Raw genomic sequence first — 23,090 nt, 5'->3', positions numbered from 1 at the left:
GGGACAGTGTGACTCTTGGATTATCACAGGGTGAAGACTCATCTAGATTCTGAAACAAGTACAGAGAGTCCTGCAGGGATGGACGACTGTTCCAAGTTCTAGAAGTCAGACTGCTGGTGATCACTTCAGGCGGTGGGCCCTGCAGCACCACTTACGGAGGGTAGATGAAGAGATGCCTTTGGGTGAGGGGATACTTTTCCGGTCTGGTGGTCCCCCCCCCCCTTTGAGTGCCCAAGGCTCGGAGGGCCACAGAGGGTCACAGGGTAGAGGCTGTGACTGAGGGCTTTTTCTTCTGGTAGAAGGCACTGGCAGCCTGGTGTGTGTGTGTGTGTGTGTGTGTGTGTGTGTGTGCGTGTGCGTGTGTGTGTGTGTGTGTGTGTGTGGTGTGTGTGTAGCAAAGGAGGGGGTTACTTTCCAGGGCTTCAGCTTTCAAGAGCCTCAGGTGTCAGAGCCTTAGCTCCTTGACAGCAACAAGGTTCACAAGTACAAGTCTGAGACTGAGACAGATAGGAGGGACTCATCTCTCCCTGGGGCCCTGGGCAGGTGTTAAGCAATTAGAGAATTGTTTTAAATCATTATTATTGTGGCGGTGCATGCGTTTTATCACAAACTCAGGAAGCTGAGTTTGAGGCCAGCCAAGGCTACACTGAGATCCTGTCTCAAAATATAAAAACCGGTATTACTGTTCATGGTAAGTTGTTTATAAGCACTCCTGATATTAATTCTGTTTATTTCTTCTTTGACAATTTCATGCACATGTACATGATGTATTTTTTAAATTTACTTATTTTATTATATGAGTACACTTTTAGCTATCTTCAGACCCACCAGAAGAAGAGGCACCAGATCCCATTACAGATGGTTGTGAGCCACCATGTGGTTGCTGGGAATTGAACTCAGGACCTCTGGAAGAGCAGCCAGTGCTCTTAACCGCTGAGCCATCTCTCCAGCCCATAATGTACTTTTATTATATTCACTTCCCAAGCATGTGCGGGTAAGTAGGTGGGTTCGTGTGTACCATAGTCCACATGTAGTGGTCAGAAAGACAAACTTAGGGGAGTCAGTTCTCTCCTCCTACAATGTGGGTCCCAGGGATCAAACTCAGGGCGTCAACTCGTTGGCAGGCACCTTAACCTCATCTCACTGGCCCCATTTGTTTCCAAGGTAGGGTCTCATGTAACCCAAGGGAGTAAGGAGGCAAGAAGGCAGAAAATTAGAGACCGTAGGCTCGGGTTAACTGGAAGTGTTGCAGAAATCGGGCAAGCCTTCAGGGCCAAGGGTGTGACCCCAAGGTCTAACCTTATAACGCTGGTAACTGGTAATGCGAGGCAGAGGTTACGAGCTAAAGTATCCCAACTTCCCACAGGAGAGCTGGAAGCACTGGCCACTGAAAAGAACTTCAGACTCTTCCTACCTGGTAGGTCTGGTACAAAGCCAGGCATACCCGAAGACTGAAAAATCTCAACTACCTAGGAGCACGCTAGCTCCGGGAGCACACGCTGGTTAAGGGTACAAACACTGATCCCTGCAGCGCTAGAGGGCACCATCTGCCTGCTGTCACTACTTGTTGAAGCCAAAGGCTGGCAGAAGCCAGGGCTCCAGGCTTCCTCCGCTGCCCACCACGGCCACCACCACGCCCCCCAGAATTTTTAGCAACCAGAGGTTTGGATCTTAATGCTTACTAGCTTCCACAAGGACCACAGTGTGTCTTCATAGCTTCACAGCCGGAACCTTATCTTTGCCCCTGTGGTTTCTACCCCAACCTCTCTCTGCAACTCTTCAGCAGTACTTTGTTGCTATCTGTGCATGTGAGCAAACCACACACACATTCACGCACACACCCCATACTAAATACAAATTTTTTAAAACTTTAAAAACACACAGATACACAAAATAATAACTTAAAACTGGACTGGAGAGATGGCTCAGCAGTTAAGAACACTTACTGCTCACAAACATCTACAACTCCAGCTCCCAGGGATCTGATTCCCCCTCAAGATTTTGTTTGTTTGTTTGGTTTGGGTTGGGTTTTTTTGTTTTGTTTTGTTTTGTTTTTCGAGACAGGGTTTCTGTGTATAGCCCTGGCTGTCCTGGAACTCACTTTGTAGACCAGGCTGGCCTTGAACTCAGAAATCCACCTGCCTCTGCCTCCCAAGTGCTGGGATTAAAGGCATGCGCCACCACACCCGGCTTTTTTGGTTTTCGAGACAGGGTTTCTCTGTATAGCCCTGGCTGTCCTGGAACTCACTTTATAGACCAGGCTGGCCTCAAACTCAGAAAGCTGCTTGCCTCTGTCTCCCAAGTGCTGAGATTAAAAAAGTGTGCCACCTGCCCAGCCCTCGTCTGGGTTCTTGGCAATCAATTACAAACACATAAAAACATAATTAGCCGGGCGGTGGTGGCGCACGCCTTTGATCCCAGCACTTGGGAGGCAGAGGCAGGCGGATTTCTGAGTTCGAGGCCAGCCTGGTCTACAAAGTGAGTTCCAGGACAGCCAGGGCTATACACGGAAACCCTGTCTCGAAAACAAACAAACAAACAAACAAAAATAATAATAATAATTTTTAAAATAGCCAGGAGTAGCGCTTCATTTCATTAATCCGAGAACTTGGGAAGCAGAGGCAGATGGGTCGCTGTGAATTCAAGATTACCTTGTTCTACATAGTGAGTCCCAGAACAATCAGAGTTACATAGTCAGAGTCTGTCTCAAAAATAAAATAAATAAATATAAATGATGGGGCTGAAGAGATAGCTCAGTGGTTAAGAGCACTGGCTGCTTTTGCAGAGAACCCCAAGTTCTCAGCACCCACACAGTATCTCTCTGTCATCTGTAACTCCATCTTCAGGAGATCCAATGTCCTCTTCTGGGCTCTGAAGTCATTGCATGTATATGGTGCCATCACATATGCAGACAAAACACTCATACACATACAGATAACTTAATCTTTTTTTAAGATTTATTTATTTATTATATGCAAGTACACTGTAGCTGTCTTCAGACACTCCAGAAGAGGGCACCAGACCTCATTACGGGGGTTGGGGGGTGGGGTGGTTGCAAGCCACCATGTGGCTGCTAGGATTTGAACTAGGGACCTTCAGAAGAGCAGTCAGTGCTCTTAACCGCTGAGCCACCTCTCCAGCCCTTTTTTTTTTTTTTAAATTAATCTTTAGTGCAGGAGAGATGGCTCAATATTTAAAAGCACTTGCTATTCATGTAGATGACCCGGGTTCACTTCCCAGCACCCATATGGCGGCTCATAAACATCTGTAACTCCGTTTCCAGGGACTCTGACCATCAAGGGCACCAGGGACACACAAAGTATACATACACTCACGCAGGCCAAGCAGTCATACACATTAAGATAAAGAAATAAACCAAAGCCATAAAATGACTCTCTAATTCTGGAGGTTGCCTCAAGTGCCTCACCAAAGTAAAGAAATCCATCCAGGAGTCTGAACATCACCACAGTAAACATTTATTAAGCCGCAATGTTCACAATATTTTAATCCAATTCTTAAAGTCGATCTACAAAGACCTCTAACATCAAGCCAGTGATTAATAAATAAGAGGAATGTATCCATCACTTTGCAAAAAAATACTAAGCCTGACGCTTTTTTTTCCCTATATAAGATATTCGTAGAATCAGCTTCCCAATTAATGTTTGCGCATGTGCGTGTGTGCACACACCCCACTATGTTCACACGGAATGGCTTTCTTTCTACTGTGTCAAACTAAATACTATTTAAAATTTCCTAAGCTGAGACACAAAACAGAAACTCAACTGTGAAGAAGTCATTGGTGTTTTTTTTTTTTAATCTGCAGCTAAAAACAGGGAAATAATTACCTCTTGGGGGATTTAACTGCACATTGATCACTGTCACTAGAAATTAATTTAATTACAGGATATTTAGAGATTTATCACAGATGCAGACAGGAAACTGACACAACAGCATAAGCTTGAAATCCGCAGAGACATCGGGCGGAGAGTCGGGCATGCCACTGGCTGCCGTAGCTGTCCCGGTGGCAGCAACAATGTGCTGTTTGTGCCATCAGGACTGAAAGACAGGTTCTCCGTGTCTGTCCTAGCTATGGAAGGACCACCAAAGAGCAAAACACAGAAGGAAGCAAAAAGGCCGAAGCTTGCTGATGCCAGCCAGTGACAAGGGTATTGGGTTAAAACCCGCAAAATAGAAATCTACAATTCACAGGTGAGGAGCCCAAAGCCCAAGTACATAAATGGTCAAACTCAAAAACATTACAGAATTATCACAGGTTGCTTTGAAAGCAGCTTTCATGCTGGGGGCAGAGCTCAGGAGCCCAGGACTTGAAGGTAAAGAGGCTGAGAGGGTCGCCTTGGAAATTCCTTGTAGCTCCAGGTGCGCACCAGGCTCACCAATGCTGGCTTTCTGGGCATGGTGGTGCACAACTTTAAGCCTGGTACTTGGGAGGCAGAGGCGAGCAGATCTCTAGGTTCGAGGCCAGCCTGGGCTAGATTGAGACCCTGTCTCAGAACAGACCAAAGCAACAGGGCTTGTGAAGAAGGGAAGTGCTTCAGGCTGCCTACCAAGCACAAGATGCAGAGGAGCTTTGTTAAAGATTCTCGTGCTGACTCTTGAACATGTTGGGTTAGTTTGCTGAGACAGGGTCTTGCCACGTAGACCAGGATGGCTTTGAACTCAGCACCTTCCTATCTATCTGGAGACTGAGTCCTGGGTTTGCAAAGCACATCGGGCTTCCTGGTCACGCTGTTTCCGAGCCATCTGTGAGCAGGCCGGAGTGACAGGACCACGTGAGCAAGCAGAGCTCTTCACACACAGGGCCCTTGAGTGTGCCAGGGCCATAGGACAATGCTCCCAACCTTCCCTCAGAGGTTCTCATGAGGTCCCTAGGAAAGACATGCCTTCCTGGTTGCTTATTCACAGCTCTGCTCCTAACCCCCTGTGGCCTGCTGAGCCTCATCCCCAGGCTGCCTCTTAGGCTCGTCCCTGGGTCACTTTTATGAATTAGAGGACCCTATCATGGGTCAAAAGGCCAGCTGTGAGGACATTCTTTTCCACACTTATTGCCAGTAGAAAGAGGGTCGAGCCTCAACAAAGGGCCCAAAGGGTGGGGGATGCTAGCAACAACAGGAAGTGAGTCTGTGAAAGGTGTCTGTGTGCTATACCAACAGCCTCCTGACTAGAAAAGGGAAGAGACCACTATACAAACACTGACTACAGGCTGGGACCGGGCTAATTTGGTAGAACGCTTATGTAAAATGTAGGAGGCCCGGGGTTCCATCCCGAGCAGATGTGTTAGCATCTGTCTCTAATCCTAGCATCCAGAAGGATCGAGATCAGGAGTTCAAGGTCCTTCTCCACCACATAGCCTGTTCGAGACCAGTCAGGAGTCCAAGAGATGCCATCTCTAAAACCCCGAACCATAGGGCCAGAGAGGCTGCTCAGTGGTTAGAGCACACCGGCTGTTCTTCCAAACAACCTGGGTTTGACTTTTTCAGCATCCACAAGGCAGCTGACAGTTATCACTAATTCCAGGGCGATCTGACACCCTCTTCTCCTCTCTGCAGGCACCAGGCAAATACGTGGTACACAGACATACAAGTGTGACAAAAACAAAAAAAACAAAAACAAAAAAAAAACCACCCATATACATAAAATAATTCAAAATAAAACACCACCATCAAAAATCACCAACCCCAATACCCTAAGCTAAGCCCAGTCAGTACACTTCAGAGGCAACCAGTCCTGTCCTCGGTAAAGCAAGTACCTAATATGAGAGACGACCACCAGGGAGTTAATACTGACTTTGAGACAGTTATAATCCTTACACTATCTTTTCATTTAAAAAAAAAAAAGTATATATGTATTTATTGGGGCCAAGGGGTGGGAAGCCACAGCCCATGCGTAGAGGTTAGAAGGAAACCTGTGGGAGTGGTCTGTCTTTTTTCACCATGTTGGTCCCGGGAATCAAACTCAGGTTTGGTGGCAAGTGCCTTTCTTCATTGAGCCATATCGCCTGCCCCGCCCCTTATCTATAATAGATCCACAGTGGCTGCTGTCCAAATGTTTATCATGTTATTCGGTTAAGGAGGAGTTGTACACAGCCCTGAAGATAAGGCATGAAATAAGGTACAAAAATACATCTTTCCACATACAAAAGAGATAGGGGGAGGGGGAAGGGAAGGGAGGCCAATAAGCTGTCCACGGAATGAAAGAAGAAAAGAAAAAAATCTTTAACTACTGGGGGCTATGATTACTTCCAAACAATGCCAGGCATGGTGGTGCAACACCTTTAATACCAGCAATCAGAGGCAGGTGGATCTCTGCAAGTTAGAGGGCAGCCTGGTTTACACAGAGAGTTGCAGGACAGCCAGGGCTATGTAGAGAGACCCTGCCTCAAAAAGAAAAACAAACAAACAAACAAACAAACAAACAAGCTAAAATATATGCATCAAACACAGTAACACCATCTGAAGTTTTTTTGTTTTGTTTTGTTTTATTTTTTTTTGTTTTTTGTTTTTTTGATTTTCGAGACAGGGTTTCTCTGTGTAGCCCTGGCTGTCCTGGAACTCACTCTGTAGACCAGGCTGGCCTCGAACTCAGAAATCCGCCTGCCTCTGCCTCCAGAGTGCTGGGATTAAAGGCGTGCGCCACCACGCCCGGTTGAAGTTTTTAAAAACAAAAAAACTACTAGAATTTCAAGTAACATTCTACTCTGATTTGTACATTCTTCCACTAAGAATGAAGGTATCCAGGACTGGACTCTTGAGTGCTCTCTTAACATGCATAGGCCGCGTTCACCCCAAGGCGTTCGAACAATGGGGGCGTAGTCACATGTGCACATCATTCCTGCACTCGGGCTGGGGGCAGGAGAGTTTAAGGCCAGTCTCAGCTACTTAGCAAGTTCAAGGCCAGTCTTAAATACATGAGACCCTGTCTCAAAAAATCATAATAACTAGATGTAAAAATTAAAATGAAGGCATCTTGTGTATGTATATATATAGTGTATATATACAAATAATACATGAATATATATAGCATATATATGTATATACACATTATATATATTCAACTATAAAACTGGCTTTAGAGTCTACATTTGGTCAGACTGGAAAAAAATATTGCAGATTTTTACCTTTTTTGTTGCTATTGTTTTGAGACAAGGTCTCAGTGTATTAAAACTGCCTGTCCTGGAACTCACTACATAGACCAGACTGGCTTTAAACTCCGATGTGCCTGCCTCTGCTCTCTTGTGCTACCATACCTGGCTTTTGGTCTCGCTATGTAACCCTGGCTGACCTGAAATAGACCACTTAAGACCTGGCTGGCCTTCAAATAGCAGCAATCCTCCTGCCTCTGCCTCCTGAATACTGGGTGGAGTTGCAGTCTTAGCTACAGTGGACTGTATAGGAATCGACCTACAACATCTCAAGTGGCCACTGAGAGGAGCCAAGGCAAGAAGGTTTAGCTTTACAGAGAGTGACTGCCCCCTAGCCAACATCTGAAAAGTAATCTTTTAGTATGATATGACCAGACATCTGGAAGGAAAGATATTAACAGCCAAGGTGCCCCTTCTCGGCTACTTCCACCCTGTGCCGCGAGTAGATATGCCTAGAGCATCTAAACAACAAAATCGGAATGTTTCACATCACAAGTTGTGGATTTCCAATGTCTGTGGAGAGATTTCCCCAGTACCGGTTCCAGAAGGGAATGAAATTCAAGAAAATGAGAGTCCCATACTGCCTGTCACCTCGAGAACAGAGGTCTCTCTCGGCCACATCCTCAAAGACCCAAATCTGTGTGACAGATACCTGTAACCAAAGACAGAACTTCACAGACATACGGCACCAGAGCTGCCATCAGCTGGGTCCCCCTCCAAGCTCAAGTTGGGACTCAGTGGCTCCACAGTCCTCACGGGCGACCCTAGTGACATCCCACAAAAGCCAGCTCTCTTTCCACAGAAGCTGGCAGAGAGGTCTCTGCACCCAGGGGTTTAGCTATTAACAAGCAATGCCCTGGACCCCAGACTTTAAAAAGCACCTAACACAATTATAAAAATTTCAGGACAAACGATTCAGATCTCAAGGTTGCTTATGCCTACGAATGTTCTAGAAGGAATGAAATAAAGGATGTTACTGGCCGTGAACGGTTCCTTTTTCTTCTATGGTCCCGAGTCAATTAGAAGCAAAGGAAACAAGTGATTCCCATGAGGGTCCAGCCGGCTATCTGGGCCTCGCTGGCCAACAGGGAATGTGAGATTCAGCTGGATTCTGGAATGATCTTCGGGGCCTACCCGGTTCTTAGCATCAAACTCCAAAGACAGTTTGCAGCTCCATCCATGTCCTTTCTTCCTGGAAAGGCTAGGGTTAATCTACATTGAAGTCCAGAGAAGAGAAAGAGATCTCGGGACGTCTGTGGGTACCTTCATTCAGAAATACAATGGACAAGGGTGGGGGGGTGGGCTCAGTATCCCCAGCACCATACAAAACAGAAATAGACATGGAGGGGCACAATGGACGAAGAGCTCACAGGATCCCTAGGATCCAATCCTCTGAAGCCCAAGTGTCCACAAGAACAAGAGACAGCACTTGTTAACCAGGTCACCACCAACCCCAGAAGACACGAAATAAAGGTCACATTCGGGAAGACGAAGAGATTGCACACGGTGCTCACCCACAAGCCAATTTTAACCTCCTTAAGGACGTCAAGCGTTCCCTTCAAAGCTCTGATAAACTTGACTCCATCTGCCTTTATTTAAAAACCTTACAAAAGATGTATTTAAATGTTTGGGAAGAAAAATCAACATTATGTTCTATGCACAGGTAAAGTTATCCGACTACACAGCTAACAGGGGGTATATCCGTTGTTTAAAAACTGCTTTCCCACTGGTGATCTACGAAAGTGCTCTCTCCTCCAGTGGCTCCTAAGGTCGACACACAGTGGGAAATACCAGGCGTGGCGTTTTTGCTCAGTTTATTGGGAGGGTTGGGATTTGGTGGGGTTGCCGGCTCTTCTCTTCTTCTTCTGTCTTTTGACATCACTAGCTGGTTGGACGGCTAGGCAGCTGACCTTCACTTGTCCTTGGAGCGGTCAAGGTTCTCGAGCACCCTGTTGAGGCGGATGTTAAGCAACCTCACCTGGTTCTCCAGGTGTTCCAGCTTCTCCTCCACACTGGGGCTGCAAAGGCCACCGGGGCTGCCCCGCCAGTAGCCCATGGGCCCCGTCATGAAGTAGATGGCCACCACGACGCAGAGCGGTAGCACTGCGTGCTCTGGCTCGCCCTCGTACTTATGTAGGATATACACGCAGGACATGGAGAACAGGATGACACGCACGAGCCAGAAGAAGCGGCCAAACACCAGGTGGAGGAGGCTGAAGGTGAAGCCCAAGGTCAGAGACAAGAACCAGTAGGCCAGGAGAACCACACCAACCAGCACCAGGGCCCGGGTGGGGCTGTTGGACACTGAGGCTGGGCTGAAGTACTGTGACAGGTTGGACACTGCAAAAGAGGACAGGGCCAGTTATTCCCACGTGGTCGGGACCTTCTCGGAAAGCAGGAAGGACAGCTGAGCTCTGGGGCCGGACCCATAGGCTCCGGTCACAACCCGACACAACGAAAGCAAAATAAAGCAAATACTTGAGGGGCACAGGTGGTCTCTCAGGACTATTAGTATCCTCATGAGTTGAGAACACCTTTTATGGCTGGGTAGTAGTGGCACACACTTGGGAGGCAGAGGAAGGCGGATTTCTGAGTTCCAGGCCAGCCTGGTCTACAGAGTGAGTTCCAGGACAGCCAGGGCTACACAGAGAAACCCTGTCTCGAACCCCTCCCCCCCCCCCCCCACACACACAAAAACACCTTTTATGGGACTGGAGAAATGACTCAGTGGTTAAAAGCACTGGCTGCTCTTGCAAGGACCTAGTTTGAGTCCCAACAACCATCTGTAACTCCAGAGACAGGGCAATGTCAGACAGACCCTTAGGTTCTGCATACATGAAGTGCACAGATGTATGAAACACCCATAACACATAAAAACAAATAATAAATAAACCTAGAAAAATATTTTTACAAGCTGGGCAGTGGTAGCTCACACCTTTAACCTGGCACTCATGAGGCAGAGGCAGATGGACGTCAGTGAGTTCAAGGCCAGCCTGATCTCCAGATGAGTTCCAGGACAGTCAGGGCTACACACAGAGACCCATTTTTATAAAAATGGTGCTGGAGTTCAAACTCCTCATTTTACAAGGAGCTACCCTCAGACTGCTTACAGTGGCTCACATCTGTCATCCCAGCACTCAGGAAGCTGAGGCAGGAGGATCAGATGTTCAAGGCCATCCTTGGTTCCACCATAGTGAATTTGAGGCTAGTGTGGGGTACAGGAGACCCTGTCTCAAAGACAAAGCAAAATAACAACCACACACACACACACACACACACATGACCAAAAAAAAAAAAAAAGCAGCAAAACAGAAATAGTAAAATTGATTTCACCAACTTTGAGATGAGATGGGGAGTCCTCACATAGACCAGGCTGGCCTTGAATTCACAGAGATCTGCCTGCCTCTGAGTATGGGGGTTAAAGGCATGAGCCACCATGCCAGGGTAAATTTCACCAATTTCTTTTCCCTATAACTAGACCAGTAGAGTGCCTCTATATACCTCAAAGCTTACTGCTATCAAACCAATCTGAGCAGAGGGGTCTCCATTGTAACTAACATTCTGAAAACTGATGGGGAAGAAAATACTGGGAGCTGAGAGCAGCCACCTTGAAGACGACCCTGGTTCTGAGCTTCAGTCACGGTTCCCAAAGGCCTTCGGTGCCCTGCAGCTTATTCAAACCAAGAGGGAGACTCACAGCACAGAAACAAGGCATCAGGGGATAGCACCCGGCCAAGTCTCCTCAGTGATGCCCAGGGTCCTGTGTTACCCCGCTCTGCTGTCTCCCAGACCCCACTGCATGCAATTCCTTGCAATCTGCTTTATCTCCACAGGCTCACTGCCCAGGGATGGTAACCCGGAGTTGCACAATCCCAGCAGGTCATGGCTGAGGCAGCCAGCCCTGGCAGGATTGCATGCAGTTGCAACGTTTGGGTATATGTTGACTCAGCCCAGTCCCCAGGGTGGGCCGCGTGCCTCACAGCATTCTGAGGGCCACCTCTCTACTTCCTGAGTGGCAAGGTGACACGACCTGATGTGAGGCCTTTCGAAGGTTAGACTCGGTGAGTGGAGGCTGGAAGTGGGGTGAGGGGTAAAGAGCAGACCATTGTGGTGGTATGTGGGTCCCGGCTGGTGCAGTCTGACTCCACCATGAGCCCGGGTCCTAGAACCGTAAAGAAGGATGCCTGGGGCTAACGGATTTTGAGAGGATCCTGTTACGTCACTATATCTGTTTTCTGGCTTTGCCACAACTGAGCCCCATACACCAGGTATCTGATGAACCTTAGATGGTGAGGTTCATCCCCTCTCCGGGTTCCAGGAGCCAAAAGGCCAAGTCCACGGCTGTGCTCCCAAAGTGACTTTCCTCTCTACTGACTCTACCTCTGGCATGCTGAAACACACAGCCCTGCATACAGCATACCTGTGTGAGGACTCTCGGGAGCCTCTTCTGCCCTCTTCTGGCTTCCAGAGGCTCCAGGTGGCCCAGGTCACCATCACTGCAGGCTCTACCTCCATTGTCTGCACAGTATTTTTTGGGGGGTGAGATGGGGGGGTGGGTTCAAGAGAGGGTTGTTTAATAGCCCTGGCTATTCTGAACCTCACTCTGTAGACCAGGCTGGCCTCCAACTCACAGAGATCCGCCTGTCTCTGCCTCCCAAGTGCTGGGTTTGAAGGTGTGCGCCACCACCGGGTACCCACACAGCTTTTGAAGTTTCACAGACCACAGGTTCAGCTCTTAAAAGTAAAATGCTCCTTCCTCCCCATGGTGCTCCATACCCTCAGCCCTCTGGTGTTCTCTCAGCTAAGGACACGGAGACTCCCCACATAGTGAGACAGCCCCCCAAAACAAAAGCTCGCAACCCAAACACCTTGCACAACCATCCCCGTACCTACCGTCAAGCCCAAGGACTTCTAAGAGCTCCATCCAAACTTTCCATAACGTCTCTAAGAACATGTCCACTCCCTGCACGAACCGCTCGGTCAGCCTGGACAGTAACTGCAGAGACGAGAAGACAGTAAGGAATCAACCAATCAATCCACTGTCCTCCCAAAAGCCACTCAGGTACTGAAGTGTGAGCTCGGGAGAGGACTGGACAGGAAAACCAGGAGCTGCCTTGGGGACAGTCTGTAGCCAAGTGACGAACAAGGGTTGATAGCTGGTCCACCACCATGGAGAATGCGGAAAGCCCGTGTCTGTCTGTCTGTCTGTCTGTCTGTCTGTCTGTCTGTCTGTCTCTCTCTCTCTCTCTCTCTCTCTCTCTCTCACACACACACACACACACACACACACACACACACACACACACACACACACCACAATCTGGCTGCACTGCACCTACCACTTCCCCTAGAGTTCTGCTGGCTCTTGGTCAGGGTATCTGGGAGTGTGTGCTCTCAAGATGCTTCCTTGGCCAGTTGGCTCTCAAAGGACCAACTGACTGGGAAGCCCGAGACCGTGCTCTCTGTCTATGGCTCTCCAGGGGATTTGGGAAAGCCAGGAGACCAGGAAATCGGGAGTTCGAGCTCCTGCCTCATCTCTTGTTCTCTTTTGAGTGAGTAATCCTGCTGGCTAGTTTCCTGTCAACTTGGCATAGCTGATATCATCAGAGAGGGACCCTCAATGGAGAAAAATGCCTCCAGAAGATCAGGTTTGTAGGCAAGCCTGTAAAGCGATTTTCTTAATTAGTGATTGATGTGGGCGGGCCCAGCCCACTGTGGGTGGTGCCATCCCTAGGTTGGTGGACCTAGGTTCTGTAAGAAAGCAGGCTGAGCAAGCCATGGAAAGCAAGCCAGTTAAGTGGCACCCCTCCATGGCCCCTGTTCCTGTCTCCAGGTTCCTGCCCTGACTTACTTCAATAATGAATATGAAAGCACGAGTCAAATAACCCCTTTCCACAGCAACCCTAACAGTGATATTATACACACGTAGCCTACAACTCGAAACCAGGGCTGAGATGTAAGTTTTCCTAGCAACTCATGACATCCTGAGTTCAGCTCCCACCATTACAAAAACGGGGCAGCTCAAACTGCCTGCAACCCCAGTTCCAGGGGACTCTGATGCCTTCTTCTTGTATTTGTATACTTAAGCACACACACACACACACACACACACACACACACACAATTCAGTAAAACTAATCTTAAAAAAGAAAAACACGAAAAGCTAGCATAGTGGTGTTCTCACTTTCAATTCCAATGCTCTGGGGACAGAGGCAGGTAGACTCTGACAGTTCAAAGCCAGCCTGATCTACATGTCCATAGTGAGTTCTGGGACAAACAAAACTTGTACATTGAGACTCATGTTACACACACACACACACACACACACACAGAGAGAGAGAGAGAGAGAGAGAGAGAGAGAGAGAGAGAGAACAAATAGAAAAAAATCACAAGGAAGGATGGAGCTAGAGCAGCAGGCTAGGCAGCAGAACAGGCTTTGATGGCACCAAAGCCCAGGAAGTAGTGTGCAGTTCTTTTAGGGTAAGCTACATTCTGAGCCATGCTGGACCTTGGTTTTCCCAGTTGGAAAATGGGACCCAGAGAGGATTCAACAAAGGAAGGTGAAAAGGCTCATTCCTGCCTGCAACCCCAGTTCCTGGGGACTCTGATGCCTTCTTCTGTCCTCTGTTATTTGTGCACACAAGCACACACACTCACCATTTAATAAAACTAATCTTAAAAAAGAAAAACAGGAAAAGCCAGCATAATGGTTTTTGTGGTAGGTCACCTGGTCCAGTCAGCAGTGAGTGACAGGGTAACAAGGCTCCTGGGAGGGCAAATCCAGACCAGAGGTTCTTCCCTCAGGCTGTGAACTGGACAAGAGTGGGGAGGACACGCCAGGGGAGGTCCCCACCCCTTCAGCCACATGCAGATCTCTCCGGCAAAGCTAGACCCATAGACTTCATAGAATTGATAGGGTTCAGCTGTATTCTAAATATGAAGCCCCTGGTCCCCAGTGATGGAATGTTCAAAGACAGGGTCTTTAAAGAAGTGAGCTGGTAAAGGCTTGTGTCAGTGGGACAGGCTTGTCTCCCAGCTACTCAGGAGACTGAGGCAGGGGATGTGTGAAGCGGGCAGGGGGAAGGGTATTGGGGGGAGGTGTCTCTGCCTACACCAGGGCTGGCGGAGTGAAGATCCAATGAATGATCCCAGGATCCACAAGAGGCAAGGAAGGAAACCTGATTCAGCACGACTCAGCAGCGGGGGTTGATTCAACCATCTAGAGTCTGTCTGACATCACAAAGTTTATTTTAGGCATAGTTAAGTACAGTACAATTTGGGGAAAAAAAAAAAAAAAAACAAAACGGGTTCCTGGTGGAACACAATCCTAGGTGTTCAAGGAGGCATGACAATTACACCAAAACTATTCTCAAAGTACGTGTCGCTTCTTCTATGAAGATGGGCTTTATAGATAGGCTTTACCTTCACGTGTTTGCGCTTTTGAGACAGGGTTTCTCTGCAGACCAGGCTAGCCTTGAAACTCCCAGAGATCGACCTGCCTCTGGTGAGCTATTATTTTCTTAATGGCCGAGGGGAGGATCTGCTGTGGTCTCCGTCATACATACAGCCCAGAGGTCATCTGGGCTATCAACCACCTCTGGTCCTGTTTGTGGGAGCCTGGGGAAAGCCCTGGCCATATAGACAATGCAGAGACCATCTAGACTATTGGGCACCTCTAATCCTGGCTGTGGTAGCTTGTGGGGAACCAGGTATCGCCTGGCCTCTACACCTTACCAACCTCCATTGCCAGCCCTCTGGGCAGAAAACAGGTTATAAAAAAAAAAAGAACATGTGTGTTTAACATGCCTGGTTTCCCCAGTGCTTATCTGTGAGCGCAAGGACCTTTGTGTTCACAAACAGGCAGGAAGACAACAAGTTCCAAACCTGCTTTGGGCTAAAGAACGATCAGTCTGAGGCCATCCAGGAGGTGTTAGTGAGATCCCGGGCTCAAAATAGAAAACAGTTGGTGGTGTAGCTCAGTGGTAGAATTGCCTAGCACATATAAGGTACTGGGTCTCATTATAAAAAAAAAAAAAAGAAAGAGAGAGAGAGAGAAAAATAAAAAGGCAGATAGTGGTGGAGGACTCCTTTGATCCCAGCACTAGGGAGGCAGAGGCAGGTGGATCTCTGTGAGTTCAAGGCCAGCAGGGTCTACAGAGTGAGTCCTAGAACAGGCAGAGCTACACAGAGAAACCCTGTCTGGGAGGAAAACAAAAACAAAAACAAGCAAACAAACAAATATACAAAAGAGCTAAGATCAGAGACACACAACAGACAGCTATCAGAACAGAGACTGAAGAGCAACTCTGCAGGCCCATTTTTGGGTCCCAGGAAGCCAGCCTATCAGAACAATGACCTCAGATTTCTGGCATCAAAGCAGCACTCTCTTGGTCTCTTGGTCTGAGCACCCACTGGGGTAACTGGGTTCCTGGTGAGTGTCAGCGAGTCCAGAGCCGGGAGGCAGAGCCAATAAATACCATGTGACAGAGCTGTCCTACATCAGGACTCCAAATGTGTCAGTTCAGGGGACTGGAGGAAGGACACCAAAGTGGCATGGTAACTATGTGGCTGGACAACAGAGGAGAGCAGGCTGCCATGAAATGAGGTGTCACCACCAAAGAAAACAGGCGGAAAAAAATAATATAATAAAAAGTGCTAATTATGGGGAGAAGCATGAATGAGGGGCGGAAGACCAACTCTGTGGGCCGGGCGTCTCAGGATTAAAGTCAGCTCACCAGGCATGCACCGCAAGCGCCTTTACCCTCTCAAGGACAACTTTCAAATCCTGACTTTCCTGCTCCTATCCATTCAGAGCTGGGATTACCCAACATGCCCGGCTTTATTTATTTATTTATTCAGGTTTTTTTTCCAGACAGGGTTTCTCTGTATAGCCCTGGCTGTCCTGGAACTCACTCTGTAGACCAGGCTGGCCTCGAACTCAGAAATCCGCCTGCCTCTGCCTCACAAGTGCTAGGATTAAATGAGTGCTCCACCACCGCCCGGCTTATTTCTTTTTAAGATTAGGTCTCCTGTGTCCTATTTTTTTTTCTGGTGTATTGGAGATGGGGTCTTGAGATTATACACACACACACACACACACACACACACACACACACTAAGCTGGCCTCAAACTTTCAATGACACCCCCACCCCACCCAACTCCACCCCTGCATCAGTTTCTTGGGTGCTGAGACTGCAGGCCCGCACGACTGTGACCTGGCTGCTTTTCATCTTAGTCCCCCCACCATGTCCCTGTACTTTACGTCCAGGGGATCTGACAACTCCCTCCAGCATCCAAAGGCCTGAGGTGCACTCACTTGCTCGAGTACACACACACACACACACACACACACACACACACACACACACACACAGTCATTATTAAAAATGTCTTTAAAAAAAAAAAAGGTGGAGTGGTTGAAGAATGACAGCCATGGTTCAAGCAGTGCACGCGCGCGTGCTCACATGCTCACATGCGTTTGCTTGCTTGCTTGCTAGCGTGTGCTCACACACACACACACACACACACGCACATACACATACTCTCTCTCTCTCTCTCTCACACACACACACAAGGGAATGTGAATACCACCTGACTATTGTGAAATATTACTACAGTAAGTGTAAGTTTCCTGGGTGGGATGATGTTTGTAGACTGTGCAGAAGATACCAAGATATCTGTCTTATTTCAAACAGTTTAGAAAACGATGCAGAAAGTATGCGTGCGGTGTGCATGGAGAAAAACAAAATCTGAACAACAGATGAAGGCAGCTGAGGGTGTATGCTACTCCTTCAATTTTTCAGTATTTTGAAATATTATTAAGAAAGGGAGGGAGGGAGAGAGAGAGGGAGAGGGAGAGAGAGAGGGAGAGGGAGGGAGGGAGAGGGAGAGAGAGAAGAGTCAGGGAGATGGCTCAGTGGGTAAAGGAACTTGCCACTATGCCTGACAAAAGCTGACTTTGTTCCCCAGAATGTTAACCCCCCCCAAGCTGTCCTCTGATCAAACACTGTGGCACACACACACACACACACACACACACACACACACACACGTAAACAAGCAAATGTGAAGAGGAGACACTCTTCTGTTGGTGGCATCGCCGTGAATGCCCACGCCTCCTCTGTCAGCTCACACCCTGTGTACAGTCTGTGCAGGCGTCAACTCAATGTTCTTCAATACAGCTGCTCAAATGATTAAGGTGGGAGAAAAAGGACCAGGGAGCTGTCAATTATTTTCCTCAAAATACCTCCCTGCAAGCGGCAACAGAAGAAAGGGTCTATAAAAACAGAACAGACCAACTAACCGTTCAACTGAAGCCTGGCAAAGGGAAAAAAAAGGGCCCCAGGAATGATAGAACCAGAGCTCTCGGAAGACATGGAGACACAGGACCAGAGTTTACACGGTGCAGCTCAGGGGACATCAGGAATGGAGTCTAGAACATCCAGAGGGCAGTTTGGTCACATCTTCTACATTAAAATTTCAAAAGAGGAAGGTGGAGAGGAGGCTCAGCCGTTAAAGCACTTGCTGTTCTCGCAGAGGCAGTGCCCAGCACCCACATTAAGCAGCTCACCACCCCGGTAGCTCCAGCCCCAGGGCATCTACGGCTTCTCCTGGTCTCTGTGGGCACCTGCATAAACACACACACATATGCACACATACATGCATGCATGCACAAACACACACATGCACATACACACACAAATAAAAGTAGCCAGGCAGTGATGGTGCACTCCTTTAATCCCAGCACTCAGAGGCAGAGGCAAGTGGTTCTCTGAGTTTGAGGCCAGCCTAGGCTACACAGAGCAACCCTGTCTTGAAAAACCAAAATCACAAAAACAATAATAAGCCCTTTTTAAAAAAGCTCCCCCCCGCCACCTTTGGTATCATGTACCCCAGGATGGCTTCAGCTCACTGTGTACCTGAAGCTGACCTTCAACTACCAATCCTCCTGCCTCCACCACCCCAGCGCCAGGATTACGGGTGTATGTTACTGGACCAGCCTGGCAACATATCCACTTCTAACATCTACAGTGGAAGCTGTCTGTGCACACACGGCCTGCCCACAAAGGTCCTGCTTGGGTCCCATCTGGAGGACACACTCCGGTGGACTCCATCAGGCACAGCCTTTGCTCCCTACAACCCTACAAAGGCAGCCGAGCAAGCTGCCAGACTGCACTCAAAAGGCAGGCAAGGGTCTGGTCCCGTTTATGTGAAAACCCAAACAGGAAAATCTGTAGAGATGGAGACCAGCAGGTGCCTGGCTGCAGAGGAGGGCAACAGTTGCTTAGTGGAGACCGAGTTTCCTTTGGGGACTTATGGGTGTATAACCCTGTTCCCATGCTTTTGTATAGAACTGAGTGAAAACAGTGAAATGGAATCGACGGGTATTTTATTACCGCAACTAGAAAAGAATTAAGGGGCGAGAGGTATAGTCATATTGGTACCTTACTTGCTTCATTCACGGAACCCTGGGTTCAACCCCAAGTTTGCCATGAGCTGGATATGGTGGCTCAAGCCTGAACACCCAGCACTTAGAAGCTGGAGGCAAGAAAGGGTTGGGAGTTCAAAGCCAGCTTAGGAAAGGCTCGCTGAGCAAGCATGACGACCTCAGTTCCAATCCCCAGCATCCACCTAAAAAGCCAGGGGTGGCCATGCATCTGCATCGGTATATTCCTGTAACCACCGTGCTGCAGGAGCGGAGACGGGAGGATTGTTGTTACCATGGTAGCTCCAGGGTCAGTGCAAGATTCTGTTTCAAGAGAATAAGGCAGAGGTCTGAATTTGAAGCCAGCCAGGGATATATAGTGAGACTCAGGAGAGAGAGAGAGAGAAAGAGAGAGAGAGAGAGAGAGAGAGAGAGAGCAGGAGAGCAAGAGAGAGCGCTGTGGTTTTGACTTCCTCTCTGTCTCATCTCATTTGGGCAGAAGAGAGAATATGGATAGTTGGGTGTGACTAGCTTGTAGCTACTACGTACTGAATACTTGCCACATACTAAATATTTGTCAGTGAGGGGAAATATTTACATATGAAAGGCTGTTGCCTAATAGGAGAGTAGTGAGGATTTTTGGGTTCTTTAAAAAACACAGTAGCCAGGCGTGGTGGGGCACGCCTTTAATCCCAGCATTTAGGAGGCAGAGGCAGGTGGATTTCTGAGTTCAAGGCCAGCCTGGTCTACAAAGTGACAGGACAGCCAGGGCTATTCAGAGAAACCCTGTCTCAAAAAACCCAAACAAACAAACAAACAAACAAAACACAGAAATAGTATAAGAACACGCTTTGGTTTTCATCCTGGGTATGGGGATATGAGGCTGCTTTACTCGCCTCGTGCCCTAACAGGGTCGAGGTTTAGTCAGCTGCAGGTAGTTTCTATGAGTGTGTAATGTTTGGAGGACTGGGGACTTTTCAAAGGCTAGAGCACAGATGGATGTGTGGCTGGTTGGTGGTTGGATGCTGTTGTTTGGGGTTAGTCTAGTAGCCGTGCACAAAAAAAATGAGAAGAAGAAATTAGGTATCCTGACAGCAAAGATCAAACTTGCCCCCAAGGAACTTGAGGCCCCTAATCAGCAGGAAGTGGTCTAACCATGATAATGATGCCCTCTTTCTCAACGATCCCTTTTTTCCTTAATATTGGCATTCCTTCTAGGCTCCGCCCAACAGTTACCTAGCAACAGTCAGGTAGACCTGGCTTGCTATAAAAGCTGTTTGGCCTCTCCTTGCCCTCTCTGCCTCTTCTCTCTCTCTCTCTCTCTCTCTCTCTCTCTCTCTCTCTCTCTCTGCCACCTTTCTCCCCCATCCCACGCCCCACAACTGCATGTTCCTGGCCAGACTCTCCTTCTCCTCCTTTTCTCTCCCCACTCCCCCCAAGGGATGCCTCAGCATGTGTTCAGCCTCAGTGTGGTTCCCAGCACCTATGTCAGACAGCTCATGGCTGCCAGTAACTCCAGCTCCAGGGCATCCGATGCTGTCTTCCGGTTTCTGTGGGCAACTGCACTCCTGTGTATAATCACACATGACCACACACATACACATAATTCAAAAATAGAAATGCAGGGCTGGAAAGACGGCTCAGAGGTTAAGAGCACTGGCTGCTCTTCCAGAGGTTCCCCCAGTTCAATTCCCAGCAACCACATGGTGGCTAACAACCATCTGTAATGGGATCTGGTGCCCTCTTCTGGCCTGCAGGCACACATGCAGTCAAAACACCATACATTATAAATCGTTAAGCAAATTGTTAAATAAATAAATAAATAAAAATACACCCAGGCTTGGTTGCACACACCTTCAATCTCAGCATTCGGGAAGCAGAGGCAAGTGGATTTTCTTCTGAGTTAAAGAGTCCAGCCTGGTCTACATAGAAAGTTCTGGACCTACAAAGAGAGACCCAGTCTCAAAAAAAAGTCAATTTGAGTACTTAATGTTCTTCTCCCTCATGCTAAGGACCAATAAACTTTCATGTTTTAAACCTCTAAATCTCCCCAGCAGGACTGAGCAATGTTCAATTAAATTACCTTACAACCTAGAAACACCAAGAGGGAACTTGGAGAACCATGATTCTGGGCCAGGAAGCAACCAGGGGCACCAACAAGTAAGAAAAGAACTATTGCTCCCATCCCCACTTAACAGACAAAAGAAACTGAGGTTTAAAAGCTTCCAAGCCAGGGACAGGTAAGATGGCTCAGCCAATAAAGGTGCTTGCCACAGGCCAGATGACCAAATAAGGATTCTCAAGACCCACACGGTGGAAGCAGAGAACTTTAAAGATGTCCTAAAGCTGTCTTCTGACTTTCGTACGTACATGTGCACATAGGTGCGCGCACACACACACGTAATACAGTCAACAAATAAACATAATACAAAATATCTAAAAGTTAGTCACTGGGACTGGGAAGAGATGGCGATAAAGAACTTCCTGTGCAACTATAAGGACCTGGGTTCCAGTATAACCCTAGGACAAGCCCAAGAACGCTTGAAACCCGATGCTGGGGAAGTGGAGCACGAAGATCGAAGAGGCCCACTGGCCAGCCAGCTTGGCCTCATCTTCAAACTTCGGAGGAATAAGAAAACTTGTCTCAAAATACAAAGGTGGACGACTCCTTAAGTTGAATACCTGAGGTTGACTTCTGGACTCCATACTCACACACATCAAGTGAAGTCACCGACCTAATCTCATCCTGCTGGAAAGAGGGAGCGCCCCAACTTGGACCCAAAGTTCTCTGGACTCCACAACCCCGAGACCAGAGACCAGGGAGGAAACGAGAGGAAGGCAAAAGAACCGCGTGCATCTTGACTTCTCTTTTTTCAGTACGGTGTACGCAACGTAGGTACCAAGGAGGAGCCGGGGGAGAGCTCCTTGGTGGAGGGGCTCATCCCAGTCCCGGAGACCCTAGGCTCCCAAGCTGAACCAAAGGTTCCAACCAAGAGGTTCCCCACCCCCACCCCAAACACACAGTAGGCGATCAGGTTGCTAAAGCAATAGCTCAGACCCCATCACTCCCTGGAAAAGAGAACTCGGCCCAGTTATCTCCGAGGCAAGAGGTAGAAGAAGGCAGAAGGCCCATGGGGCCGGGCCGCGCGGGGACCCGGACGTCCCCAGTGCCTGGCTCATAGTGGTCGACCATTGAGACGCGGCGGGTAGCGCGCGGGCGTCACGCGCACCCGGGGGCCGCGCTCGGTCCGGGCTGCAGCAGGCCGCGACTGTCCCCAGCTCGGATCGCCCCCCCCACCCCCAACGGTCTCCAGGCCCGGCAAGGTGACCGCGGGCGCGCCGCCCACCTTCTGAGCCGCGCGCACGTTGTCCTCTCCGAAGAGGCTGCTCACGCTCTGCGAGAAGCTGCTCGTCGCGCGCCGGTGGCTGTTCTTGTCCGCAGCCCCGCGGCCCCGAGCCCCCTGCGCTCCAGGAGCCACCAGCGCCAGCAGCAGCAGCGCCAGAAGCAGAACCGGCAGCAGCACCCGCAACCCGGCCCGGACCCGGGTCCGGGGCTCCTGGGACGCGCGCGCGCCCATGTTCGGCCAGGGGAGGAGGGTCGCGGGGCTGAAAGGGGGAGAGGGCGGAGCACACGGCCAGAGAGGGCTCCGGGGCCGCACCGCGTGGGCGCGCCGTCGCCCCGCCCCGCCTTGCAGCCCCGCCCCGCCCCGCGCACGAAGCCCCGCCTCCCACCCGCAGCCCCTAGGGGACGCCTCCCCTGTACCCTTGAAGCTGATAGTATCAACTCTGCTGCACACCGCAGAGCCTGCGGGGCTTGCACAGGATCACTCCTGATCGGGGCCGGATCCTTGCAAGCGTTTGAAAACACTGAAGGACAGGTGTGTCACCTCCCCACACCCCAAAAGCAGGCGGCGCGGAGCACGCGTTCTTTCGTTCTCAGGCCCCTCCTGAGAACAGATGGCATTTCCGAGCCATAAAGTGGTTGGAGAGGAGAAGCTAGTGATGGGACAGGGGAGGCGAGCTGATGTGAGAGGAGGGGGCCAGAGCAATGATTTAGCATCGAGCAGTCCCATATAAAGGATTTGATGGGATCAGGGGGTTTTCCGCAGGACTCATCAAAAGAGATTGGGAGGGGGGAGGGTGTCTAGAGTTGTTCCCGCCAGTCAGTTCTGGTGTCAGGAAGTACCGGCACCACGCCACTTACAAGGACTTAAAGGAGCAAAGCCCTAGAGCCCCAATTTACAGGTGTGTAGGGATGAGAGGAACTCACAATCCAAAATTCAGGGCTCCCTACAGGAAAAACTACTGAGCTTCTTGTATATGACCCTCCATGGCAGTCAAGAAGACCAGAGGACTATGAACTTGAAAAATTTAAGAGCCTCATTAACCGTATTCAGGGCATCTTGGTGCATTCCTGTCCAACCCTAGAGAGGCTGAGGGAGGAAGTTATACCCTGAGTCCCAGTACAACCTTCCCTAAATAGTGGGGCCCTGTTTCAAATAAAA

General features: G+C 49.1%; 1 protein-coding gene across 2 annotated transcripts; it reads right to left on the bottom strand.

Moving 5' to 3' along the window:
- Positions 1-2,939: 2,939 nt before the first annotated feature.
- Positions 2,940-22,257, bottom strand: Bri3bp (Bri3 binding protein). 2 transcript variants are annotated; one of them, NM_001359486.1, is made up of 4 exons: positions 21,933-22,257; positions 12,053-12,155; positions 11,580-11,677; positions 2,940-9,499 (listed from the first exon to the last, which is right to left on the bottom strand). In NM_001359486.1, the coding sequence occupies exons 1-4, from the start codon at positions 22,161-22,163 to the stop codon at positions 9,392-9,394; spliced, it is 540 nt and encodes a 179-aa protein (NP_001346415.1). In that variant the 5' UTR covers positions 22,164-22,257; the 3' UTR covers positions 2,940-9,391. The 2 variants fall into 2 exon arrangements, with proteins under 2 accessions (NP_001346415.1, NP_084028.1); NM_029752.2 differs by lacking the exon at positions 11,580-11,677.
- Between the last annotated feature and the right edge of the window lie 833 nt (positions 22,258-23,090).

This window comes from Mus musculus, chromosome 5 (assembly GCF_000001635.26).
Source record: "Mus musculus strain C57BL/6J chromosome 5, GRCm38.p6 C57BL/6J".
Lineage (NCBI taxonomy): Eukaryota > Metazoa > Chordata > Mammalia > Rodentia > Muridae > Mus > Mus musculus.
This window is presented reverse-complemented; position numbering and strand designations above follow the sequence as displayed.

Bases quoted from the DNA above. Each gene is read 5' to 3' on its own strand.
- Bri3bp (NM_029752.2), bottom strand. From the start codon at position 22,163: ATGGGCGCGCGCGCGTCCCAGGAGCCCCGGACCCGGGTCCGGGCCGGG. The intron at 12,156-21,932 runs GTGGGCGGCGCG...TCGTCTCTGCAG, and splicing joins ACGTGCGCGCGGCTCAGAAG to TTACTGTCCAGGCTGACCGA. The intron at 9,500-12,052 runs GTAGGTACGGGG...CCTCTTTTGCAG, and splicing joins AGAAGTCCTTGGGCTTGACG to TGTCCAACCTGTCACAGTAC.